The sequence below is a fragment of the Xiphophorus couchianus genome, chromosome 4 (genome assembly GCF_001444195.1).
Source record: "Xiphophorus couchianus chromosome 4, X_couchianus-1.0, whole genome shotgun sequence".
Lineage (NCBI taxonomy): Eukaryota > Metazoa > Chordata > Actinopteri > Cyprinodontiformes > Poeciliidae > Xiphophorus > Xiphophorus couchianus.
In genome coordinates this window covers 31,778,825-31,804,989 of record NC_040231.1, presented here as the reverse complement: position 1 = coordinate 31,804,989, position 26,165 = coordinate 31,778,825, and the positions used below count along the sequence as shown (strand labels likewise).

The 26,165-nt window shown below is 38.6% G+C and overlaps 1 protein-coding gene across 1 annotated transcript in view; it reads right to left on the bottom strand.

Annotated features, from left to right (window-relative positions):
* LOC114143237 (neural-cadherin) overlaps nucleotides 1–26,165 on the bottom strand; it is a 316,981-nt gene that overhangs the window by 118,216 nt on the left and 172,600 nt on the right. The window contains exons 16-24 of the mRNA XM_028015094.1: nucleotides 24,848–24,991; nucleotides 17,782–17,902; nucleotides 14,261–14,423; nucleotides 12,194–12,862; nucleotides 9,245–9,436; nucleotides 7,814–8,257; nucleotides 7,080–7,410; nucleotides 6,063–6,156; nucleotides 1,220–1,404 (exon numbers count right to left, since the gene is read on the bottom strand). Of these exons, the coding sequence (XP_027870895.1) occupies nucleotides 1,220–1,404; nucleotides 6,063–6,156; nucleotides 7,080–7,410; nucleotides 7,814–8,257; nucleotides 9,245–9,436; nucleotides 12,194–12,862; nucleotides 14,261–14,423; nucleotides 17,782–17,902; nucleotides 24,848–24,991 (2,343 nt within the window). The remainder of the gene's footprint in view (nucleotides 1–1,219; nucleotides 1,405–6,062; nucleotides 6,157–7,079; nucleotides 7,411–7,813; nucleotides 8,258–9,244; nucleotides 9,437–12,193; nucleotides 12,863–14,260; nucleotides 14,424–17,781; nucleotides 17,903–24,847; nucleotides 24,992–26,165) is intronic.

Genomic DNA, 26,165 nt, shown 5'->3' with positions numbered 1-26,165 from the left:
TGTTCTCTTTATAATGATAACCCAAAATAGAAGCCATCACAATCACGTGTCTTCAGAAGTAACCTGCTTTGTCAAGAGTTTGATCCTTTGTGGTGTAAAGCCATCGGTGAACATCAGCGAACAAAGAGCATCACAAAAACCAAATAACATGGCCGACAGGTCAGACATGCTGCGATAGTTTAAAGCAGAGTCAGGCTATAACACCAAACCCCAAGGTCTGAACATCTCATGTTCAGTCCACCACCTGAAAACATGAGAGAATACGGCATCGCTGTAAACCTACCAAGACATGGCAGGTTGCCTGAAAGGTTGGCCCATCAGAGACTCAATCAGAAAAACAGCTCAGAGATAAACCCGGCCTCCCGCTGCGGCTTCAACAAAACAATCTGTTAACAGCACAAATACTGATTGTGGTCTTCAAAAATACTCCAAAAGTGAGAAAAGAAAAAAGAATAGAAAAACATCCAGTTTGCTGTCTGACACAAGCATGTAAGGCACACAGCAAACATTCGCTAAGCGCTTTGGTCAGATGAGATTAAAAGTGACATTTTTGGCATGTATTTTTAATGCCAAAGAACCCTGTGTGGAACTCATATTACACATTACTCTAACCACACCATCCCAATGGTGAAATGCTGTGGGAATGGTTTTACTTAGTAGGAAAAGAGACGTTTGTCAGACTTAATTAGAAGAAGGATGGAGCTAATATTAGCCTGGAAGAAAATCTGTTTAAGACAGAAAAAGAAATGTGAAAGTGGAGCAGAGGTTCAGGACGACCCTGGAACAAATCTCAATATTTGGATCAGTGCTTCCTAAATGTTCCAGCATCAGACCCACACAACGAAAATGTAAGAGGGCCGTGATCCAAACAGAGACAACACAATCTGCATCCACAGCCAGTTTATTTACTATTAAATGTTGCATTCATTTCATTTATTGCTTTCATTTATTTTCAAGTCCTGTCACCTTTTATATTATTAAAATGCTAATCGTTTCCTGACGTCTTTTTTGGCATTTTCATTCATTTCTGAAGGGCATGTAAAGACCCCCAAATTTCCATGGATGGCGAGTGGGGTTCCAAAGCCCAACTTTGGGAACCACTGGTTTATATCAAAGCACATTCAGGAGGTAAAAACCAACTGCGACTCTCTTGCTGTGTAAATCTAGTAGAAAACCAAAAACCTGCTGTGACATTTCCAGCAAAAGGAGACCCTCTCACCTGCGAGGCGAAGGGACGCAGAGTTGTAGATGGCTTCGTCTCGCAGCTCCCTTACGTATACGGTTACTGTGGAGACGGCGTCGGGCCAAATTCCATCAGACACACGGACCTGGAACTGGTAGGTGCCGGGTAGGGTGTTCTCCTTGATGATAAGGAACCCTGTACGCTTGTTCAGGATGAAGTAACTAGGGGGAAACACAAATACGAAATTTAATGAATACACTGTCAGGGTTAAAAGAGGAGGGCTGTTTGGTGCATCAAGTACAATTCTGAAAATTTTTCCATCTCAACCTGGCTTTAAGTGGAACAAGTAATCGCCCCCTTATTAAAACTATTAACAATGGTATTAACTTGGTCAAGTTTTACAAGTCACACTTTGGCCTGCCAAATGTCTAGCCTGTAGAATTAAAATGCAGTAATCACATAAAATAACCTGTTTGACAATGAAGAAGGCTAAAAGATCTGAAAAAAAAAACAAAGAAAAAAAACTGATAATTTCCCAAACAAAACAAAATTAAGAAAGGAGGAGTAAACAGTGTGATATCACAGTGAAATCCATTATCCACTTATATGGAACAGTAGTGAACAATGGCTGGTCTTCCAAAATTACTCCAAAGACCCATTGGAAACTGATCCAAGAGCAACAAGAGAACCCAGAACAGGCATTAATTGTCCCAGTTAATGCACATTTTCATCTTCACTGGCTGTCAATTCAGTACATAGAAGTATAAAAAAATACTGTGGGACTCGACAAAAAGTTTTAACCAAGATACTGATAGACAAAGGAGCTGAAAGACAAAGATAATTGTTGTTTTTAATCTGTTATTTTGGTTCTTATATGATCACACTGGTGCAAAGTGTCATTCTACCCATTCAGCGTTCCAGTGCTTGAGGAACTCCTGATCATTCATGGAACTTCTTTAGAAATGTGGACTGTGGCCGCTGACGTTAGCGCTGGGGTGCTGCTGATACATGTTTAACACTGAGATGCTATTTTAGGCTTGAATAGCTTTGCTGATAGACTAACTGCATTTAGGACAATTTGAACACAACAGTAGTCTTTTCCAGTGTCCCATCAGATCAGTTTAGAAGCAGAAATGATCCCCCAATGGAACAAGAGAAGCAGTTTTGTTGTCTCTTGTTGTTGTTTGCAGATGACGCTTGTGTGTTAGATTTACTGGTGAACCAGAAACATCCGATCACCAAGGTTCTGACCGGAACCTTTGAAAGTAAAACACTAATTAATTATGTTAACAATTTTAAACATAATTAATGTGTTAAAGTCTTAGCTCTAGAAAAAAGACGTCTTAACGACATAAACGTAGAATTACTAATCTATTATTGGAAGGTGTGTTTCTAACCACGTAAGCTTAAAATTAAAACAGAATTTCGAAAAAAAAAGAGATGTACGTAGTAAGAAAGACGTAAACACGGTGGTGGTAGTGTGGTGGTGTGGGCTTGATTTGCTGCTTCTTGATGAAGGTTTTTACCTCTGGAAGGCTGGAAAAAGTCAGTTGTGAAACAGCCTGGTACAATAATTGAAAACTGACGTCGATTCTCTTACTTGACTGTAAAGAAGCTCTAAATATAATAATCAATATACAAAATATAAAGAAAAGTGAGTAAAGTTATTTTCTATAGCGACTTATTGTGGGGTGGAGCATACATAGGGTTAGTCTGACCTCAAAGGAGTCCACTGGACCACAGTAGAGCCTCGGAGCCACACTAACACTGTCATGTTCTCATATAAATCTGCATTCAGACAGAAACAAACTTGGAATCCGCTGTCAGTCTGCTCTTGAGGGTACGAAAAAAAGGAAGAAGTGATGAATTAGCGAGAGCGACTTTAAAAAGGGGGGAAAAAAAACTTCAACACTTACACGTGTGAGGAGGCAATTTTACTTGATTCTTTCAATCAATGCCGCCCTTGCACAGTAAATGAACTCATTCACTTTAATTACAGAGGAAATCTGAGGCAGAGCCTTGGAAAATCAAATAATATACCACTTGTAGTGACAAGAGCTGCATTTAATTCATTTACAAAACATTGTATAAAGTGTGCTTCGCGCCCTAGGTTCAGTAATCAGTACCAAAGTTGTTTTATTACTGCAGGATTACTTTATTTGATTCTTAAAAATTAGCTTCTCAGTCTTCTGAATGTCAGATTTGATTCCTCATTATAAAGTTAGTTGTTTCTCCTTTAGGTAAAGGTATTCTGTTTGCAAGAATCTGAACAGATGTTGAGTCATAACACAGCAAACAACGTCTCTATGACTACGCCCCACACAAACACATTAAATGCCTCGCAAACCTTTACAACCTTTAAAAAGTTTTGCTCTGTCACATTTATCACCAACTTCTTTTTTTTACCACATGATCTGCTGTGATACTTCAGGCCTACCATGTGAAGAAGTTGGTTGCCTACATGTACCAGGGCAGCTTTGTTCCACAAAAAGCATATTTAGAGATGAAATACTAGTTGCTTAATTGGCTTTGCTGAATCTGTTGTCGAAATGACATCCATTTTTTCAACCAGGTCAGGTTTTTATTCTAATTTGATTTAGAGAAATTCTATCTTCTTACTAAATTGATGACATTTTTGTGACAATTCCATTAATATTTCTCATCCAAAAAAAGGTTTTAGGGAAAATAAAGTGTTTTCTAACAGAGTGTATTAATTAAATGTTACAAACTTGAAGATTTCTGTAACTTGAATAATAAACCCTGATAAGGGTCAGTAGATGTAAATTGAACATTACGTCTTCATTGAGTAAAATTCTCCGTCTGTTTTCTGTCCTGATGGAATCTCTCCTCCTGCTGGTCACTCATTGATCAGATTCTCAGGAAACCGATCCAGATGTGAGAACAGGTCATGCATTTTGATGCTCATGTTGCATCTATAGTTCAAAAACTACATGACCTGATTGAGCAAAACCAATGTGATTTTTGGATTCAGCACATCAGAATGACCCTAAAACAGTTGGAAAACCGCTGACAATTTCTTGACTGTTGACCAGTTTAATCCATAATTGCAGGTAAGGGCTTCACTTGTCAATGGTCATAATGTTATGCTTCTTTGGCATATTGGTTACATATGTTTTTGGCAGGATCAATCTTTTGTTAAATAAAGGTTGAATCTCATTTTTAATAAGACAGTAAGTTAAAACAATAAATAAATCTGTTCATGCTTGGATGTTAGGTCTGTGTCGGCTCTTTATTTGAGCAAACAGAACAGATCAGAGCCTGATAAAATGTGTTTGAATATCACAATGAAAAGAATCCTCAGTGCTTAGGTGGATTTGTTTTAAATACTCTATGAAATATGGCAACTCTGATGTTCGTATTAGGGTTTGGTGGTGCCAAAACCAGAAACTTCTTCGCAGCTCACAGACATTTTTTTTTAATTTTTGTTTTATAATTCACCAGGCATTGCTGTTGTACTATTTTGATTCACAGCTCCAGAATAATGCAGGAACTTTGAGCTTGTGAACATCATCTTTTCTGCCATCTGGCTAGACAAGTGAGCCACACATGTGCTCTGATGTGAGCAGGACTGGCAGCCTGCTGGGAATCAGGAGACACACAATCAATGGCTCGTGTTGTGTTTTCCTCCTGGTTGTGTGACAACGCACAAGACTGGCAAGTAAACAGGGATGTCTGAGGGAACGGATCAGATCGGTTCTGAAGCAGTCAGTCAGTATCTTACCAGCAGCAGGAATTATCTCCCAAGCATCACAGGCTGGGAAAATGTTGTGCACCGTTGCACTTTGCAATTTGTGTTTGTCGTGGACCCTAGACCAAGTTGATCTTTAGCACAGACAACCATGGGCTTTACAATCTGCAAATGTAAAAGTAGTGGCAGTAGTGTTTGCGTAAAAGACAACATAAAAAAATATATTTTGTAGTTTAGAAGTCAGCTTTGGATGTGGCTGTAGGTGCTTCTAGGTGAACTTTTCTCTTTGTTTATTCAAACTGAGGTCGTTTTTTAATATAAGCGTTTAACTGCCAGAGCTTGTGAATAGATTCAGAAGCAGCATCTCGTGCAAAACACGTTAAAATGAGAAATCACCACCACAATCTGCAGCCATGCTGTTTCTGTTCTGTTGCTGTATGTAAAAAAAATATATTTTTAATGAATCTAAATGTAAAAAAAAAAGAAAATTAAGAGAATACGCATTAAATTTGACTTTCCTGTCTTTTGTTGCAACAGGAAAGAGTTTGATGCACTGAGATGTCAACAACTCACTTTTGTTTTCTTCCATAATCTGTCATCAACTGGCAGTCTGGGGATGAAAGTCCAGAGCTCTATTCACAGTCCACTGGTGGCCCCAAAAAATGTCTCCACTGTTAAAGTACTCTTCATCAGCGCAGACAGAGTGTTTGCACAGCATAGCATGAAACTGGATGAGCTTATCATTGAGCCATTTCTGCAACATTTGAATAGCACTTCTGCACATTGCATAGCATCAACAGTATGTGTGGCACTTATGATATACAGTTATTAAAATGTATCTAACATCTGAGCCTACTTGGATTAGATGGTTATACCACTAAATTTTCTACATTAAGCTGATCATAGCCAGCAATTCAGTCATATTAATTTTACATTCAAATGAAAGGCAGATATGTTTTGGGTTCTTAGCAGTTGACCGACAAAGAACTAGCAACAAATACTAATGGTATTTCAGTTCAAAGAAAAGGACAAATTCATGTTCAGAAAACGCAGATCTTTCCACGTTTGTATTATGAGGTTCTGTCTTTCATTTTATATACTGTTACAAAAGAATACAGTACAAAATAAACACATAAAACAGAAAGCACTGATCTGCTCATTCTGTTTTACCTTGGCATGTGTCCCTCAAAGACGTAGGTCTTATTGTCCCAGTCATCAGGGTCAGGAGCATAGACCTTTCCAAGAACTGTTGTTGGCATGCGGCCTGAAAAGAGAGGCATAAATTAGCTGCTCTGTACCTGTGCCGATAATACAACGTATTATTTTTGGCACCAATATTGCTGTTTGCCCATAATTTAAATGTCACATGCATGTTTTATGCTTCTTTGAGCTTAGATCTCCAAATTCTGTCTAGGGTCGGCACTTTCTTACTCAGTGAGACTTCAACTGAAACAGGCTGGATTTTCTTTCATTCACAACTTTTCACTCACTGTGTTTTTTAAGCTGAAAAGGGCCATCTAATATTCCACTTATAATCATACTGGCTTGAGTGATATAAAAATGTATTTGATTTATGGTGCATAGGTGCAAAATTTTATATTTATTGTACCTGTTCTTCTTATAAAGTGCCTTTTGCCGGGAATTTGTCAAAAATAAAACAATAAAACAAAAAAATAACAAAAAGAGGACTGGATGCAAATGCTTCAAGTTCCATTCACATTTTTTTCCCAGCATGCATGATTGGAATTGATTGGCCCAGAAAAATGATAATACAGATATAAAAGTCTGGTCAAAATGAACAATGATTATAATCAAGAAGAAAGAACTAAAGGTCGTGAAAATGACTGAGAGTTTTTCCTTCAAATGTAAAAGGCAGACCTTAAAATGATGAAATTTTAAGGTTGCAGTTTGTCTTTGCCAGGAGTTGTGAATGTGAAAGTTATACACGACTGAATAAAGCTGTTGTCATTCTTGGCCACTGACAGCAGGTATTTCAAACAAAACTAAATTAAAGTTCTCCCTGCTGTAAGAGGTGCAAAACTATTCTTTAAATTCTAGTAGGAAATGCACGAAAGTTTGTGATGTAGTGTGAGAAGCTGTGAAAACTCTTAACGTGTGTACTTTTCCAAAGCAGCCTGTGTTAAAAGCCCGCCAGGCTGAGGCTCGTATCATCCTTCATCTTCTCACCTCTGTGGCTGTTGATGGATATCTGCTTCTCTCCCGCCACGTGAGCGTGATCATTCTGGTCACCAATGGTCACAGTCAGGGTGCTGGTCACCGTTTTGGCCGGGCGACCACTGTCGCTCATGACGATGGGCAGGAGGAACTCCTTCTGGCGCTCGCGGTCGAACGTCCTGAGGGCCGTCAGAGTGGACGTGCCGTTCAGGTTGTCCTGAAGGTAGAAGTCGTTGCTGTAGCGATACTCCGGTGGGACGGTGAAGTGAAAGGGCGGCCCGTTCTCGGGAGAGTCCCGGTCCACAGCCCAGAGGAGGGCCGAGGTTTGGTTCAACCTCACTACCTGAACGAGGAAGAAGAGTTTGAGGAACCTGTTGGTTTTTTAAAACCACCGACACATGGTGTTATATTTAATGATAGCAAAAAATTTAAAGAAAAGATAAAACAATATTTTAGTAAACTGCAAACAATTTAAGTTTCTGATTGTGAACTGAACATATTCCACTTGAGTTAATTATCTGTTTATACCAAAATTGCATGTTTGCTTGTTTTTGTTGTTTGATTTTTATTTAATTTCTAAAACAATTGGTTTAGTGGCATCACAAAGTGACGTGTGGACCGCTGGTAGGATAGCGGACACATTGATGCAGATAAATGTGGATTGTCACTAAACTAAAGTAAACTAAATGAACTAAACTAAAGTAAACTAAACCATTGCGTCTAATAATCCGTAGAGTCCAGCCTACCTGTGGACCAGCCACATTCTCAAAGACGACAGGAGAGTAGGCAGCCTCAAACTCTGGTCCGTTATCGTTAACATCCAACAGGGGCAGCAGAACTGTGGCGCTCCCTGTCAAAGCAGGCATCCCGTGATCTGTTGCTATGACAACCAAGTGATACTGAGCTGTTTTCTCTCGGTCCAGCGGCCGGGCCACCGAGAGTAGGCCGGACTGGTCGATGGTGAACAGGCCCTCAGGGTCTGAGTCTTCCGACAGGCTGTAGGTGATTTCGCGGTTCTGGCCCGAGTCCGAGTCACTGGCCACCAGACGGGCCACGCTGGTTCCCACGCTGACGTCCTCTGGTAGCGGCGCAAGGGACAGGAAGTGTGGAATGAAGACAGGAGTGTGATCATTGTAGTCCTCCACCTCGACCACGCAGTGCAGAAAGCTGGAGAAGTCCAGATCCTCCACCTGGAAGACGAGGCGCACAGTGTCACATTTCATAAGGACAAAGAAAAACACTGATTTTTGAAAGGCAAACAGAGTTTTTCCAGTTTTCCTTTTCACTTGTACATACTGATTTGCCATTCAGTATGTATAAGTAAAAAATATTAGTGGTGGGACTTGATTAAATTTTTTTTAAAATCAACATTTTCTATTCAAAAACCCTTTTACCTGCCAAATTATTGAATTAATAGACATATGAGCTCAACACTGCGACAGACTGGCGACCTGTCCAGGGTGTACCCCGCCTCTCGCCTGCAACGTAGCTGGAGATAGGCACCAGCAACCCTCCCGACCCCATTAGGGACAAAGGGAGAACAGAAAATGGATGGATGGATGAGCTCAACACATTATTGTTTTTAGTCTATTATTCAGGTTGTTCTAACATCAGATTAGAGTAAAGTGTTATTCTGGCCATTCAGCTTTCCGGTGTTTCAGGAACTCCTGATCATCCGTGGAACTTTTTTAGAAATGTGGAGTGTGGATGCTGATGTTAGCACTGGGATGCCATTTTAGGCTTGAATAGCTTCACTAACAGGTTATCTCTTTTTAGCACAAAATATTAATTTTAAAATTTAAATTAAAAATTAAAATATTTTCCATAAGATTGTTTTGAAGCAAAACTTAACTCCCAGTGGGCCGAGAGAAGCTGCCTTATATGTTTATTGATGTTGTTTGTGGAAGTAACTTCTGTGTCAGATTTACGGACATACCGTCACGTGCAAATACAAAGATTCCGCCAAATGAGCAATAGGTGTGGGGAGTTGGTACCTAAGGCAACTGGAAAATCTTGTGACTGGGAGTTAGAGAACATAGTAACCAAAACCGTTCAGTACACAAAAAACAGCGAAAATCAAAAATCCAAACCAATATCAAACCTCGGCCTCATGACAGTAAACAGAAAGCAACAGACGAAAATCTTTCACAGGCAGATTTAAAGATACTTTAGTGTACCTTCAGCGTGAGGTTGAACTTCTGTTCACTGTGTCGTTCGTAGTCCAAGCGCTTCTTCAGCCTCAGGACGCCACGCTGCTCCTGCTTGTGACTGACCATGTAGAACTTCTGCTCTTGATCTCCGGCCACAACGCTGAAGGTCAGCTGAGCGTTTTCTCCAGTGTCTCTGTCCTCTGCAGCCAGCTCCAGAACCTTACAACAAACAGGAAAGTTGTGGAAACAAAGCAGGTTCTGTGCATGCTTGGAAATAGCTGGAATTGACAGAAGTTCTGTCATTTTGCAAAAATCACAGTGTTCTGCAGCATGAGGTCAGAACACCAGTTTGTTATACCAAAGAGCTTAGGGAAGAAGGCTAGATACATTTAAAAGAATGATATTGGCATAATTTGGGGCTTTTAATAATTAATTTGAACAATTCTTATTTTGGGATGAAGACACAATAGTGTCTGTGGATTTTGAAAGACAAATACATTTTGTGAAAGTTTCAATCCATGTGGATTTTGCCTTCTCCACATAACACTGAAATTAAATATAGGATGATAAAAGCTATGAGTTACACCCCAACTTAATATTTTGTCAAATGTTCCTTAGTAAGGCGCAGGATGACCAAAACAAAACAGGCGTTTCATCAAGTTTCTGGTTCAGAGGGGTTCATGTCATTTGGTTGGTTTCCTGGAACAAACATGTTTATGTGATTCTTTATGTGACTGATGTCCTAATTCAGTGTATTACAGATGTTTGTCTAGAGTAGTGTTTGTGTTTGTGGGGCTGTGATGGCTGCCATGGAGTCACGGCCAAACAGTTATCTCAAAAAGAAACAATAACTAGTTCTTGCTATCACTTTAGTACCACAAAATATGACAACAAAACTTTAAGTCCATATTGACCATCCTACATGGATGACGGCAAACAACCTGCTAAAGATGTACCAACATCCAATGGAGTACCTACTGAATGACAACTCTGAAATAGTGACCTTATCCAGAAATCCAAGCCCTCTATATGTTCATTAGATCTTTTCCCAACAATTCTTGTAAAACAATGCTTTTGTTCCCTTCTCTCAATTGTTTCTGCCATCATCCACTCCTCTCTTTCACCTGGAATTGTTCCTACTACCTTCAAAACTGCAGTTGTTTCTGCTATCCTTAAAAAACCTGAATTGGATCCAAACAATTTCAATAATCGCCGCCCTATTTCTAACCTTCCTTTCATCTCCAAAATTCTAGAAAAAATCATTTGCCTCTCAACTCCATCTCCATTTAACCAAGAGCAGTCTGTATGAACAGTTTCAGTCCGGTTTTCGCCCTGGTCAGAGCACAGAATCTGCTCTCCTCACAATCACTAACACTCTCCTCATGGCATCAGATTCGGGTTTACTTTCTCTTCTCATTCTCCTTGATCTCAGTGCAGCTTTTGATACCATCGCTCACACAGTCCTGCTCCACAGACTCTCTTCCATCGGTATCACACACACACCCCTCACTTGGTTTCAGTCACATCTCTCTGGCCGCACTCAGTTCATCCAACTCAAATCATTCAAATCCCATCTATCCCCAGTGGCTCCAGGTGTGTCCCATGGCTCTTAGAACTACTCCTACTTCACCCAAGCTCCACTTGAGCACTTGGGTGAAGCTCCCAAGTGCTTCACCCAAGAAGCACTTTTGTGAAGCAAGTGCTTGGTCCATAATCTGGTCATTTCTCAAATTTATTATTGTAATTCTCTCCTGGTTGGTCTGCCTCATAAATCTATCTGTAAACTTCAACTGGTTCAAAACTCTGCTGCTTGCATGATTACCAAAATGGCCTCATTCCACCACATCACTCCAATTCTACAGCAACTTCACTGGTTTAATGTTTCATTCAGAATTCAATTTAAATTCCTGTTATTTACATTCTAGGCAATCCACAACCTTGCACCTCCTTATCTGTCTTATCTTCTGCACATCACTACTCACTCACGGTCCCTTCGTTCTTCCTCTTCCATCCACCTCAGTGTGCCTCTTGTCCATCTCCGCACCATGGGGGAAAGAGCCTTCTCTTACTCTGCTCCCCAACTCTGGAACACTCTTCCCCCTAACATCCGTAATATTGACTCTCTTCTGACCCTCAAAGCACAACTCAAAACTTATCTGATCAAGTTAGCCTTTAACTGTGTAGTTATTTTGTGGTTTTGTCTCTTTATAGCCATTTTTTACTGTTTAATTTGTGTTTTTATTTTGTAAAGTGTCCTTGGGAGTTTTGAAAGGCGCTGACAAATAAAACACATTCTTCTTCTTCTTCTTCTTCTTCTTCTTCTTCTTCTTCTTCTTCTTCTTATTATTATTATTATTATTAATAAACATTTTAAAGAACCCACTCGATTTTACTCTTCAGTAAATGGAAGCATGAAAGTTACAAATTACACATCTGAACAGGAATGAAAACTCACTTTAAGCCTAAAGAAACTCCACAAAGCCCTGATGAACTTGTCTTCAGTTACGCCGTTTTGATCAAATGAACAATTACTGTTCCTGAACTGACTTTGTTGTAAAGCTGACTAATAACTCTGAAGCACTGAGCACCGCCGCGTTATCCACCTTACCTCTGCTGCAGGACAATTTCCTGCTTTAAAAAAAAAAGGATTTTGTGCAGATTAAAAAACAAATTAGTTCCACTTAAGTTATCAACAACTACCAGCTGGCAGGTTTAGGAAATGAATTTGGATCTGTGCCAAAGTTCTGATACATCTGAGCATTTTTGAGTTATTAAAAGCTGCAAACAGGTGCAGAAAGTAGATGGTCCAGCCTTTCAAATCTTGGTGGAACATTTAAAACCCCTCAACGTTCAACGTATATGAGCAAAAACAATCAGGTGTGAAATCTACATTTGCATTTATTCCTACGAAGGAGTAAGAGAATGTTTTGAGTAAAATAAGCTAAATTTCATGCGTTAAAGCCAATGTTGACCCACCTGTGCGTTGGGCTCTGAGTTTTCAGAGATCCTTGCCTGACAGGAATGATCGATGAACCTCGGAGCGTGGTCGTTGACGTCGGTAATCTGGACGGTTGCGGTTCCAGTTCCCGTCATGCCTCCTCCGTCTCTGGCCTCGACGAGGAGGAGGTAGGACTCCACCTGCTCCCTGTCCAGACCGCCCAGGGCCACAGTGATGGTTCCCGTGGTGGGGTTGATGGTGAACATTTCCGAGATGGTGGGCACTCCGCCCAGTTTGGCATTTGTGGCGTCTAAGATGCCCACGATCCTGTAGGAGAGCACGGCGTTCTGTCCCACCGCCGAATCATCCAGGTCAGTGGCAGTCATCTCCATGATGGACGTCCCGATATCAGAGTTCTCTGCTACATCTCCGTGGCAACTGAGGGCACAGGGGAATACGGGAGCGTTGTCGTTGATGTCCCACACGTTGATGATAATGTCCGTAAAGCCCGTCAGGCCTTCGCCGCCCTCATCTGTTGCCAGGACGACGAAGCGCCAGACGGCGCGTTCCTCGCGGTCCAGCGTCCTCTGGGCGTAGATCTTGCCAGTGACCTCATCGATTATGAATTCGCTCTCAGCACCCTGGCCATGGAGGGAGTACCGCAGGGCCTCCTGGTCGGCATCCTTATCTGGGTCAGACGCTGTTACCTAGAACGTCACCAGCACAGGGAGAACATAACCAGAGCTTTTTTTTTTTTTTTTTTTAATGCCAGACGGCTGCTGAAATATTGCAGAGGTGAAGAGATCTCTTGAGGAAAGATGTCCAAATGTTGTTCTGCTCTGTGGAGTTAAGCACTCTACCAAGAAAATCCCTCTCCAAAAATATCTAGCTTAGGATCTGAAATAAGGGTGGAAAATGTTTTGATTTATATACAGCAATGTAGAACTAGAAAAAGTAGAATTGGTCCATATGTAGCTGAAACCCGAGGTTTTCTCACACTGAATATATCAACACATACACCCTTTTTTCTCACTGTCTCTTGTTTTAGGCCAGTTGGAATCATCAAAATTACTTCTACTTGTTAAATGTCACAATAATGAGAGAAATGATGTGTCAGTCATAATCATTTATTATCTCATTTATTATCATTTATTATCTAAATAATAAATGATTACTGTCTCTTTAAACACCGAGGGAAAGCCCAGATTATGTCATGGCTTTGAAAATCTCTGATAAGTTAATCAAGTTAATCTTTATCCTGCGTATGTAAACTTCTGGTTTGTACTGTATCTTTACATTCTTCAAGGAATGTTCTGACACCACTGTTGTCTTCCATGAACATCCAGGCCTTTTTGCATTCCTGAGTAAACTAAAAAACAATGTTATTCTCTGACTATTGCAAAATGTAGATGCTTCCTCTATATGAGTTCTTGTAATTTCTTTTATATACCCTGAAGGTGACCTGCTTTGACAGCATGAGATGTTTTCACAACATGAAATGCAAACACCAGACCTGAAATTAACTCTGGAGTAAATATATATTGGAGGAATTGTCCACACCTTTCAGTCAATTACGAAAATATGAAAAAAAAAAAAAATGCGCTTGGGAAACTTTTATAATTAATGTGATCTTTTCTAAATTTCTACTGTACGCTTTATACAAAAAACATACTGTATTGTTACCGCTGTATTGTTGAGAATTATTTATTCTCAACAGTGGCTATCTTTTTTAGCTATTTGCATGCCTGTACACACCCCCCACACACACACCCCAACACACACATATAGAGCACAAAGCTAAGGCTAAAAGAAATGATATACTAGGGAACGCCCTCTTTAGGGCGAACCTTAGATAGACGCTAACAAAGAGAACTACAAACTGTTGTTAGATCCCATTTTGCTCTGTTAGCCCATAAGGATAGCATGAACCATGAACCAGCGCTGCCTATTAGTCTTAGTAAATGGAATTCATGAATTCAACTCACTGACTCTTCTTCAACCTCATACATCAAGAACCTCAATGGAGAAAGGATAATTCTCCCACAATACCCAACACTATAGATATTACAATATGAATATCATGCCATATCACACCCCCCCAGTACCTGCAGGACAAAGACAGGCGAACCGTCCAGCTCCTCGGTCACGCTGCCGTAGTACTCGTTCACTGTGAACACAGGCGACTCGTCGTTCTTGTTCACCACGTTCACCGTCACCGTCGTGTAGTCCTCCCACTTCCCGTCCGAAGCCAGGACATGCAGCTTGTATCTGAGGAAAAGTTTGAAATTTCAGAAACAAACCCTCCTCATTCTGGAGCTTTGTGAGTCACATTTTAACGTAGCAACTTCTCAGGAGTCTTCCATAGAAGACTTCTCAGGACCTTTTAAATCGAGGTCCACGTTCAGAGGATCAGCAAAAGAAACATCATCTAGTCTGTTTTCCTGTGGCAAAAATAGAAAATCTAGTCATGTATATTTACTCTTTAGTCAAAACTCTGTCTTTATCTGATAATTTGTAATTTTAAGTGACAGTATTATGTGCCTGGGAAACCCTCAGGCATATAGTTTCATTTTATTTCAAAATTAAGTAAGTTAGTTTTCTTTCACTTGTCATACAAAATGCAACATATGGCAAATCTGACTTAAAGAAATTTGACTTTGTAGTTTAACACCTTGAAATTGGGCCCCTGTGTCTTTAAGAAACTCTTGCTTTTTCTGAAACTCCACCTTCAGGAAGTCATCACTACATCACTCATCAACCCTTTAACAATGCTTTTACCAGCGCTGCTGAGAAGCAGCTCGTCTGACAGGTTCAGCAGTAGCTGTGAGTTTGGATGTGTTGAGGTTCGCAGATGTCTTCTTTCCATTTTCAGCCAAAACTTGAGATATTGTTTTATATCCCAACTCTAGTCTAAATGTCTTGATCTCTGTCTTTGTTCCTTGGTCTTACTGGTGCTGATTGTTCAGGTATCAGAGTAAACAGACCTGAATACAGATGGGTGCCATATTTACTGATGTATATCTAATAAAACATTTGAAAGTCAGGCATCACTTTTCTTTCACTTTCCTAATATGCATTGCTTTGAGTTGGCATAGCAAATAAAATCCATTTTAACAACATAAACGGTAAATGGACTGAATTTATATAATACCTTTCCATTCATTTCATATTTTTACAATTTATAGACAACTACTACTCAGTTGTAGTTGTTATTGTGTCTTGTCTCTGTGCTGCTGTAACTGCGAAGTAATTTCCCTGCTGGGATGAATAAAGTAATTCTATTCTATTCTATTCTATTCTATTCTATTCTATTCTATTCATTCACACTGAACTCAAAGTGCTTTACACTACAGATGTGAACACCCATTCACACTTACACACAGATCAGTCGGCATTCTACAACCTTAGGATTGTCTGACGACCTGGAAGGTTTAAGTTGTATGAATTTGCAAGATGCGGTCGTGGACGTACTCATCCTTCCTGCAAAAAGCTTCTCCGTTTTCTGTTCTGACTTAAATACTTGCATCTCTCACATCGGACTCTCCCACACATTTATTAAGTCTTAACTCCACATCTGAATTGGTCTCATCTAAGGTGAATATCACCTGGTTGGATGATGTTTTTTAAACAATATCATAGATGCAAATAGAGAATTAAATACCTTTTCAAAAAGAAAAATAAACATTTTATTGCCTAAATGCATGTTTTAGAGACATTCTACTCCAGTTAAATTTAATATATTACTGAAGTAGTTCACAAATATTTTAGTTATTGATTAATCTATTGATTTTTCTGAAGATTAATCAAGTAAATTGATTTAAAAAAAATATTATTTAAGCCTTTTTCAAAGAATATTAGAAATACATAAAAAATGCAAATAAAAAAAGAATTTAATTCATTTTTAAATAAGAAAATAAACAAATAGTAACTACTACAAAAGTAGTTGACAATTATGTCAAATACTTTTTAATAGTTGACATAATTGTCAACTACTATTGACAATTATTGATTAATTTAACTATTGGTTGAATTAATCAATAATTGGTTGATTAATTCAACCAATCGTTTCAGCTCTATTGCAGTGATTGCGATTCTCCAAAAGACTTGTTTGGAGAATCAGATCACACACACTTGCTCAGTCAACACGAAACAAAAATGTCTGAGATGTGCACCTTGAAGTAAAATCAGAGGAAGAAATAAAAGCTCAGTTTGCTCGTCAGTATTGCACAGATTACAGATTTCCATGAGCACCAGCTGCATTTTCAACAGGCAGCTCATTTAAGTCAAGCTGTTTACTTTCTGTACTGATTTCACTGTTAAGCAGCTATGATAATGAAGCTGTTATCCACCATGTGTACAATAATGACAAATTGCTTCAAACATTTATCTACCATTGCATGACTTAAGGTGGTAGCTGTTGGCGCACTACACTGAGTGACTGTAGAGTCGCCCTTAGTGCAGAAGCTCCCGGCAAAATAATTACAAAGAACACAAAGTTCAGTGGAAGGAGTGTGTCAGAAAACACCAGTGGGAGCTCTGTGAAAACACCTATAAGGAATGAGACTTCATTTGAATCCCTACAGGAACGCTTGCTGTGAATGAATGAGTTCAATGATCAGAAAGGTATGGGAAAAGTTGAAATGAAGAAATGGTGGCATCAGAATAAGTTTCTGTGGCTGCAATGAAATAATCTCTCTCCTTACTGCTGCTTCATTTGAGAATTTAACACATTAGATATAATATATTCCATATATATTTGTAGGCAGATATAAGAACGACTTTGGATGTTAGCCACTGCAGTAGCTAACTGTCACTCTGTGTATTAATGCATATTAAGGCATATTTGTGTTTGAACCATTAAAATAGACAGTTGTAAGCATTTTTAGAGGAAATCTCAAGTATTCATGAATTTTGGCTCTTCATGGGCGGCTGCAGTCCCTAAACCCTCCTAATACTGGGGGTCCTCTTTATAAATAAAAAAAAATAAAAAAATAATTTTTCTATGCCACACTAAAGGTACATGGGTAAAAAAATAAAATAAAAATGTTAGCTTCTCATACACACTGGACAGTCTTGGTAACCAACCAAGCAACAGCTCAGGCTACTAAAGAAACTGGAAGCAGTAGAATAAATATCTAACTTCCTGAAGACACTAAATATAAATGATAATGGCATCCAAAAACTCAAGGAAAAATTACATCTCTCTTGAAATATCAAAATATTTTCTCGTGCGCACGAGAAAATATCTGGTGCGCACAAGAAATCAACTTTTATTTCTTGTTTTTACATGCGTCCCCACAGGGGACTCTCTATTTTTCAGTTACCTAAGGTTTATTTTGGATTTTTAATGACTAAGAGAGAAATACCCTGCTGGTCCTGGAATATGTGCGTGCACTGACACACACACACACACACACACACAAAGAAAAAAATCTGTCAAAAAAAAAAGATGTTTGTTTAAACAAATCTAAAACAACCTAAAAACATCAATAAGAAAATAAGAAAAGTTCAACTAAATTTTGAAAACTAACTGAATCATCTACAGTTGTAACTTTTACAGCTCCTCACTAATGAATAGAAGAGGAAAATGAAGAGCTGTGTGGATGTGTTGTGACAGAATGCTCACCTTTTGTTCTGTTCATAGTCCAGAGGCTGAGCGATGAAGATGGTTCCCACCTCTGGCTCCACGTCAAACACGCCTCCTGTGTTTCCGGATGTGATCTGGTAACGCAGCTTCGCATTCCCACCTGCACCAAAAAAAAGAAGCATGCTATAATACTATATAATACTCACAGGGTTTCTGTAAGTTTCACCAACCCAAAGTTAACACTTTTTCAAATCATTTTGAATGAAATTTAAAACCTATACATTCACACAAATATATGAACTTTGTCCAGCCAACTGGTGATAAATTTGGACTTACCCATGATAAGACACGAAAAAGCTAGCTAGCTAGCAGGCTGTCATCGGTATGTCAGCAGTAGCCTCCACCGCCTTGAGTGGCAGAACACAATGCTTAATTTTAATTAAGCATTGTGTTCTTAATTAAGAAAGTAATTCTTAATATTTTTTCTTAATTAAGAAAAAAAAGAAATAAAGCCATAAAAAAATACCTGCTTTCTGCATTAAATAAAAAAATTAATAAAATAAAGAAAAAAGCACTATTTTCTCAAAATATTATGAACAACCTAAGATCCCTAGAATTTACTATACAATCTCTTTGTGTTTATACCTGAAATAAGCATATTTGGTCATTTATTAGAGGCTGATCAATGAAATGCTCTCCTAAATGAAACTCCTGGTAAAGCCATGGTCTGCATCTCAATCCTCCACCCTGGATGTTAATGTGAAAGGGAAAGATGAGGCCTCTAAAGGCTAGATGAGATTCAGCGCTTATTAAGGAGATGAAAGTCAAGGAAGGAGGGAGCAGAATGCTCTAATCCAGATCGTTTTGTACTGTCTGTCTGTTTTCATTCTAAATGAGACATTAGGGAATACATAGGATTGCATTCCGTTGATTCATCCTCATTGTCTTATTTTTTGCACTTGTATAATTCCCTTAAGCACTTAGAAAATGCTGAAATCCAAAAGGAGGAGGAAAGAAAAGCAGAACTGTACAGGGAATAATACAGCAGTTAAAATAAACAAACAACTCAAGAGAACATTTATGTTTTTTTTCTCCAAATGTACCAATTTTGAAGTTATATCTCCTCTCTGGGTGAGGGGCTTTACTGACACCAGAGCGCCAACAAAGATGAAGTCTGTTGCTGTATCCAGCCCTTTCTGGTTACGTTCTGTTGATCATCTTGCACTAATGCAATATGAATTTTACTATAAGTCATAGCGCTGTATTTATAATGGAAATGTATTACGTTTCGACTAAAACTAGAACTACAAGCAGTTTTAATGGGTTCCTCGTCCAACCCAGTATGTTCCCCACCCTCCTATTGCCAATTATATTGAATGAATCACAACACAACTCAATCAAGAGCATGTGCTTTGACTTTGTACTTTTTCCTTTTTTTTTTTTACTTTAAGAAAACTCAGATCAAACTGTTATTAATCATTGACTCCTACACCAGTGTTTCTGCTCTGTCCTCTTCACGCTGAGTCGGGTTCTGCCGGAGGTTCTTCTTGTTAACAGTCCATTTTTCCTGTCTACTGTCATCACCTGCATGCCCAATGTGAGGAACTGCTACAAAGGTGAGGATTTCATGTGATCATGAAATGTTTGCTCAGGAGGAGGGAAGGATTTCTGCAAGGTCAATGACTCTGTGTAATCTGAAGGATCAAGATGGAATGCATGTAACTGACTTTGAAGGATTTTACATAATTAGATTGAAGTGACTAGATGTTTCTGTATATAAACTGAATGTTTATCTTGTAAAGTGCCATGAGAAGACATTAAATCAGTGCTGTGTAAAGAAGCTGACCTAAAACCGAACTGAATTAGATAAAGGTTAAGAGAAAAAAAGTAAAGTTTGAATTTTGTCTTGGAATAAAAATACTATTTCTACAATCAAAACTACTTTTTAATGTGTTCTATTGCTTAAAAAGAATGTGTTAGCCAGGTCAGAACTCAAAGACAATTGAGAAGGTCTGATTGCTTCATCTCTGAATAAATTATTTAGAAAAGACGGGGACTAAGATCAATTTATGGATAAGATGCACATGCAGCATAAGAAACCTACTGCAAGCAAATCCTAAATAAATAAAAGTTGTAAAAATAAAGACAAAGGATGGCAGTGGCGTGCCCCTTCAAGGTCTTTTGCCTCGGGCTGCAAAATAACTAAGCCCTCCTCTTCACCAGTCTGCCTACAACATTGTCTCATTTGTCCTAACAACCAAAGTACTGAGTAGACTGGACTTGGACTTCTTTGCTGCTTATGGAAACATGAATTCTGCTTTCTACCAAAAAATCTAGAGGGAGAATGTTCAGCCGTCATTTGATGACCTTAGTCTCAAGCAGACTTTGTTTTTATAGCAGGAATATGATCTGAAGGAAGTAAACCAGCAAGTCTGCTGCTGTAGAAAACAAAATGACAATTATAAATACTGCAAATGAACAGAACTGAGATGATGTGGTCTGGTCTTAATTAGGCTATCTGTATTGTAAAGCTCTTCTACGTGGATAAATTAAAATAATTTTACCAAGAAGAGAGACTTCCTCCCTGTGATGTAAAAGACTGGCTGCTTTTCACCAGTAGTGGTTAAGTTTAAGAGGAATTGACCTTTCCTGACTGGAAAGTTGTTGATTTGGGGAGTTTTTTTCTTTTTCTCTTTAGAAGTGAAATCATAATTTGAAGAGTTATTTTTGTATTTACTTAGGTTAAGGTTTGAGTGCTATTCTGAAATATTTTAATGTGACAGAACATCAATAACAGAAAATCTATAAGGAGGCAGATTTTTTGTCTGTAATCTATAAATTGCATTAATAATATTGTGGACAGAAATAATTTAAAGTATAAGCCTAATGTTGCATAATTACAAAACCTTCTTTGTGGATGTTTATCTCTGTTTTAAAGTGTCTGTTAGACTTTCTACATAGTGAATGTTCCTCTTAATATGAGTTTATAGTACGCACATAAATGGCTGTCACAGGGACGTGGCCAAAAAACGCTAACTTAGCATTTCTAGATAAGTGACAAAAAACATAAACCAATCTCACATGAATAAAACATATTCATATGAGATGTCATATGGAGTCTTTATGTGAAACATTTAAATACTATGACGGATTAGGGGCACGCTAAGAAAATAATAATAAAAAAGAAAAAATACTGTTATAAAACTGAGAGACAAAAGTAATAATATTCAGAGAATAAAGTCAAATGGGAGTGGAGTCGAAATAATATGATAATAAAGTCATAGTATTATGAGAATAAGGTCAGAATATTATGACTTTATTCTTTTATTATTATGACTTCTTTCAACTTCATTCTCATACAACTATTCTCATAATTTTAACAAATTAATTAATTGTTTTCTTAGTATGGCCCTAATACTCCGTCAGCCAGCAGTACTACCAGCTAAAAGCTACACGAGAAAAACCTAATTCAATCATAGATAATAAAATGTACACAGAGTTACTCCTATATCATCCTCTTTCTCTCACTCAGGATGTAAAGGTGTTCAGTTCCTGTCAGCCTGAATAAGAGAAGATGCTGCGACATAAAGCTGCTATATTTGGAAGTTACCAAATTACCTTTAAAGATAGAAAATGACACTGTGAAGCTCTGCAATAATCTTATCACACCGGAAGGGGATTATCATCCAGCAACAAATTCCAAGTTTGGCACAGACCAATAGCATCGTGTTATTGCAGTACAAACACTTAATATGGATGTAATATATATTTCAGTGTCTCTGTGGACAAGCACGACTTTATGCTCTCTCAAGGTATTTCGACTCCCTTTCTATAAGGTCAGAGTCAGGCAGACTGTGCTGCCTCTGGCAGATGAAAATATTGTAAACTTGTGACTAACAGCTCGGAGCACACATCACGTAATATTCTAATTAAATGTGTTGCTGTAATTAAGATATAAAATTAAAAGAAAGATTCCTCTGGTGATGCAGTCATCCAGCCCGACTGTTGGTGCTGCAACACATCACCTTGTCACACTACCTACAGTCTCTGGTTATTTTTAGCGAGCGCCGAAAGATATATATTATACATGGATTTCACGACGTAGCATCGGATTTCTTCTGCTCTTAGTCTAAAGACAGTGGCACGCTTTGATAAAATCTATTGGAAGATATTACTTACTGTTGTTATTAATTAATTAGAAAATGATCAACATATAAATTTATTGACATTCAAATGATTACATTTACAAAAAAATATGTTAAAAATCATAGCAATGTTGATTTAATTCACTAATTCAATCCCAAAATTCACTTTATATAGATTGTGTAGATATAGAGACACATAGAGTGATAATATATTTTGTCAGCATGTATTTGTACTAATTTGGATTAATATGGTTCACAGCTAATGAAAAACCCAAATTTAGTTTCTGGTGGAAAATTAACATTACATAAGAAAAAAAAATATTTTAACACAGCGATGTAATTCAGTATCAGATCGATACTTTAGTTTCTGATTTCCTCTTGAAATGTATTTTGCATTTGTGCTGTAGTTTCTCAACTCTATCTAAAAAAAGATAAGGTTTTGATATGCACTATATTTAGGAGAAAAAAACGTACACACTTTTTTTTGTATTTCTACCTTTTCTGTTTGTTGTCATATGTTTTTAAACTTCTTTAGAGACATTTCTCACTTGTCTAAATCCTACCCCAAGTTTTAACAAAATAATTCAATAGAAAAACCACAGAAACATACATATAGCAAACTTAAATGTAAAAATATTTTGTTTTTACTGGCCCTGGCACTGCATTTATTTGGTGTCAAACTGATTATAAAATATGCCGTATTGCTCACATCTAGTATATTATGAAGCCAGGAACTGCGAGTCTAGTCCCATCTCAGAGTTTTTAGTTACAGCCGCCGCATTCCTTGTTTTACACATCAGAGGCCGTACTGGACAAAGCTGGAGACGGACTGAAATGTTGCATAAAATTAAGTTTTTGTTTCATGTTGATTTTATTGCTACCACATCGATTCCATGCCACGTTCAACTGATGCAGTAATTTATGCAACCTTATGTAATTCTAATTTATCAAGATGCACCTGTACACTAAAGTCATCCTACAAAGTCTCCAGACGTAGAAGGACTATTAGAAACACATTTTCTATTGAGCTGAAGTGAATGACATAAATTTTCATGACAATCAGCAGGAAATCACATCTGGCACACTGTGATGCAGACATTACATTTAAAGTTAGAGGAAAAGCTTTTGAGTGTTTTTTATTCTGGAGGAGAGACACTTTTTTCTACATTTTCCATCTAAATTCATGCAATCAAACAGAAAAGGTCAAACATTAGAAAAGCATGGATCTCCTGCAGCTCTTTCAGTTTGTACAACTCTATATTACATAAGAAAGAAATGGATGAAATGTATATAAACAATTCTTTTTCCCTGTAGAAATTCTCCTCCAATATTATTTATTGGGGTGGTGACTAAAAACTGATAATTCAGAGACTAAAAACCAACAAAAACAAATCTAAGACATCAACAGGAGGACTGACCCAGAATTGAAGAATTGTTTATTCACTGTTGTAAAGGAAACAAATATATTGGATGAAAGCTGACTACGTCTAAAAAGAGAAAAGTTGCAACCAAATTCTGGGTGGCCTTCATTCCCGTAAGGTAGAGAGTTTATGGACAGATTTTAAGTGATCAAAGTAACTTTGACTGTTCCAGTCGTCACTGCAGTGCTGCTGATATAGAGAAAAAACTCTTGTCACTTTTCCACAAGATGTTTTCCTGCTTTCCATCCAAAAGATGCTTCAGCTCATCCTTCATCAGCGACTGGTTGCTTTAAAGCTCATCACTGCTAAGTTCCATTGTTCTTGAAGTCCCCAAGATGCAGCTGCTGAGGGTCATCAGAGCATCAGAAACAGGCTGAGCACTTGACCCCACGCTGAGCTGAGGGCGCCGTGTTAAAAAGCTGCAGTCTCTGTGAGGAAGGTGCAGTCTGAGCTATTGAGCTGCTGTCAGCTGTGGCTTAGACCAGAGGTTTGAGTCTAAGTTGTTACAACAACAATCGTTGTTGTTAGTTGTGCTTTTTTATTTAATTAGATTGTATTGTATTTGTGAGATTGTCGATTAAACATTGCTGAACAAACTACGATTGATCCAGAGTCGGCTCCATCCATTATTACTTCAGTACGCAACACGCTGCTGTGTGACGCCAAGCAGGTCACTTTGGAGCCGTATCCAGCTCACTCAGAGGTCTGCATGATACGCCTTTGTTTTGTGGAATGACTATGCAAAATAAATAAATAAATATATTGGAATTTAGCATCAAGACCTTCTGTGTGAGCGCAGCCCTTCTTTCCTTCAGGTGTTCTCCATGCTCTTGTTGGGCGCTGAGAGTAGCTGTGGCTGCTACTTTTAGCAGCGTCAATTGCTATGCTGAATAGTTGAAAGAATCAAAAGTGTTCAGGAATCCTTTACAGAAGAAAACCGCCTCGTAGGCCGTTACCAGGCTGAGATCCAGAAGTGACAAGTTGAAGATATGAGAGAAAAAGAAGCTGATATAAGACTCCAGGGATGTCCGTCAGCTGCACGCGGCTTTTAAAGAAACCATGGCTGTAAGATATAATTGACTTTAGTGACGGAGAATATTTTCAAGCCCTAAAAAAAAAAATCATTAGAGAACACATTTCCAATCCTTCAGAGTTTCTTCATGCAGCTTACATTCAAATGTTATATTAAATTGCTTCTTTCACGGTGGCTGATTCAACCTCACATATTATTGTGATTTTCCTAGCTCCATAGCATGTTTTATAGTGCTCCCTTCCAAGTAAGCGGGCGTCAGACAAAGGTAGCAGAGTTAAAAGAGGATTTTTCTCTTCTTAAAGTGAGGGAAAAGCGAAGCAGTCTGGCAGTGTGGCTTGTGTGAATGTGTTTGATTATGCATTTCTAGCACTGGCCACACATTCACGCCTACATATTCTATTCTGCCTCTATACCACCGGATGTCAAAGCACACACACACACACACACACATACACATACACACGCCTTCACATGTAGAGTCCTTTTTTTTTCTTCATTCCACCTACCTTCGTCCCCATCATTGGCACTAACTGTGAGAATAGCAAAGCCCACGTCAGCGTCCTCATCCACATCAACTTCATAAGACGCCTGTGCAAACAGGGGCTTGTTATCGTTCACGTCGCTGATGAAAACGCGAACATATGCTGTGTCTGGAAATTTTAAAAAACATACAGATAGAGAGAGAGAGAAGGAGAAGAAAGGCAATTAAAACCAGAGGTTGCTCCTATTCTGTCAACGTTAACATGAACATCTGTTTTTTTGTTTTTTTCCCCCTTGGTGCAGCATTTTAGTCGCTTCGATGGAGAGCATCAACAAACCCGAACGCATACAGGAAAACATGGCGACACTTCTGCAAACACGTAAATCCTTTCAGCTATTATTTTATACCACTTTTTACTATTTTTTACAAAATGTCTGTGTTGATTTTGACGGTTTTGCTGCAAAATTCTTTATTTTGTTTTTACATCAACATCCAACCTAAGGGGAAGTGAGCTTCACAGGGAACCTGATCAGACGGGGATCAGGGCGACGCTCTGCGCGAACCAAGACACTACGGACGCTTCCTCTGATATCTGTATCAAGAAGTGCAAAAATTGCAAGGCAGTTTTGAGACTTAGATTAATTATTTACCCCAGGGCTGTGAAGATGGTACACAGTTCATGGTAAAAAAAAAAAAGAAGTAAAAAATAGTAAATGGAAGTAGCCTTAGAGCTGCACACACTGCCAGAGCTCTGCACATGTTCAGAGAGGTGGGCAGCAAAGGAAGATGAATGCAGGAAGTGACTGAGTGGATTTCAAAGCTACAGCTCCTCTGTGTTTTCACACGCAGCACCCAACTCCATCCTACAGTCTCGCTCTTTGGCAAGAACTTCCTGCCAGCAAAAAAACGTCTTATCAGGGCTGTTTCTGTGAAAACATGACAACTCACTGTTGTCTCTTGTCTATGTTTGTGCACTTAGATCTGCAAAGCAAACACAGAGTATTCAAGTGCCTTCCTTTCCTGCATTTGTTCTTTTTTTTCCAGACACACACACACACACACAAAAGAAAAAAATCCAAACAAATAAGGTTTGAATGCGAAACCTAAAGCGAGAGACAGGCCAAGATCAGTTCAGGGATTCTGAAAGGAAATGTCAGGATTTCTCACCAGCATTCTGGGACTACAGTTTGACTAAGAGGCATGTTTGGATGATTAGAGGCAGTAGGTCATTTTCTGCTGTTCGAGACGAAGAAAGTTTAATTTCATTAAATAAACTGTCATTTTGTTTCCTATATTACATTATATATGCATGCTGAAATAAAGAAAACCCTACGGTGCGCAGG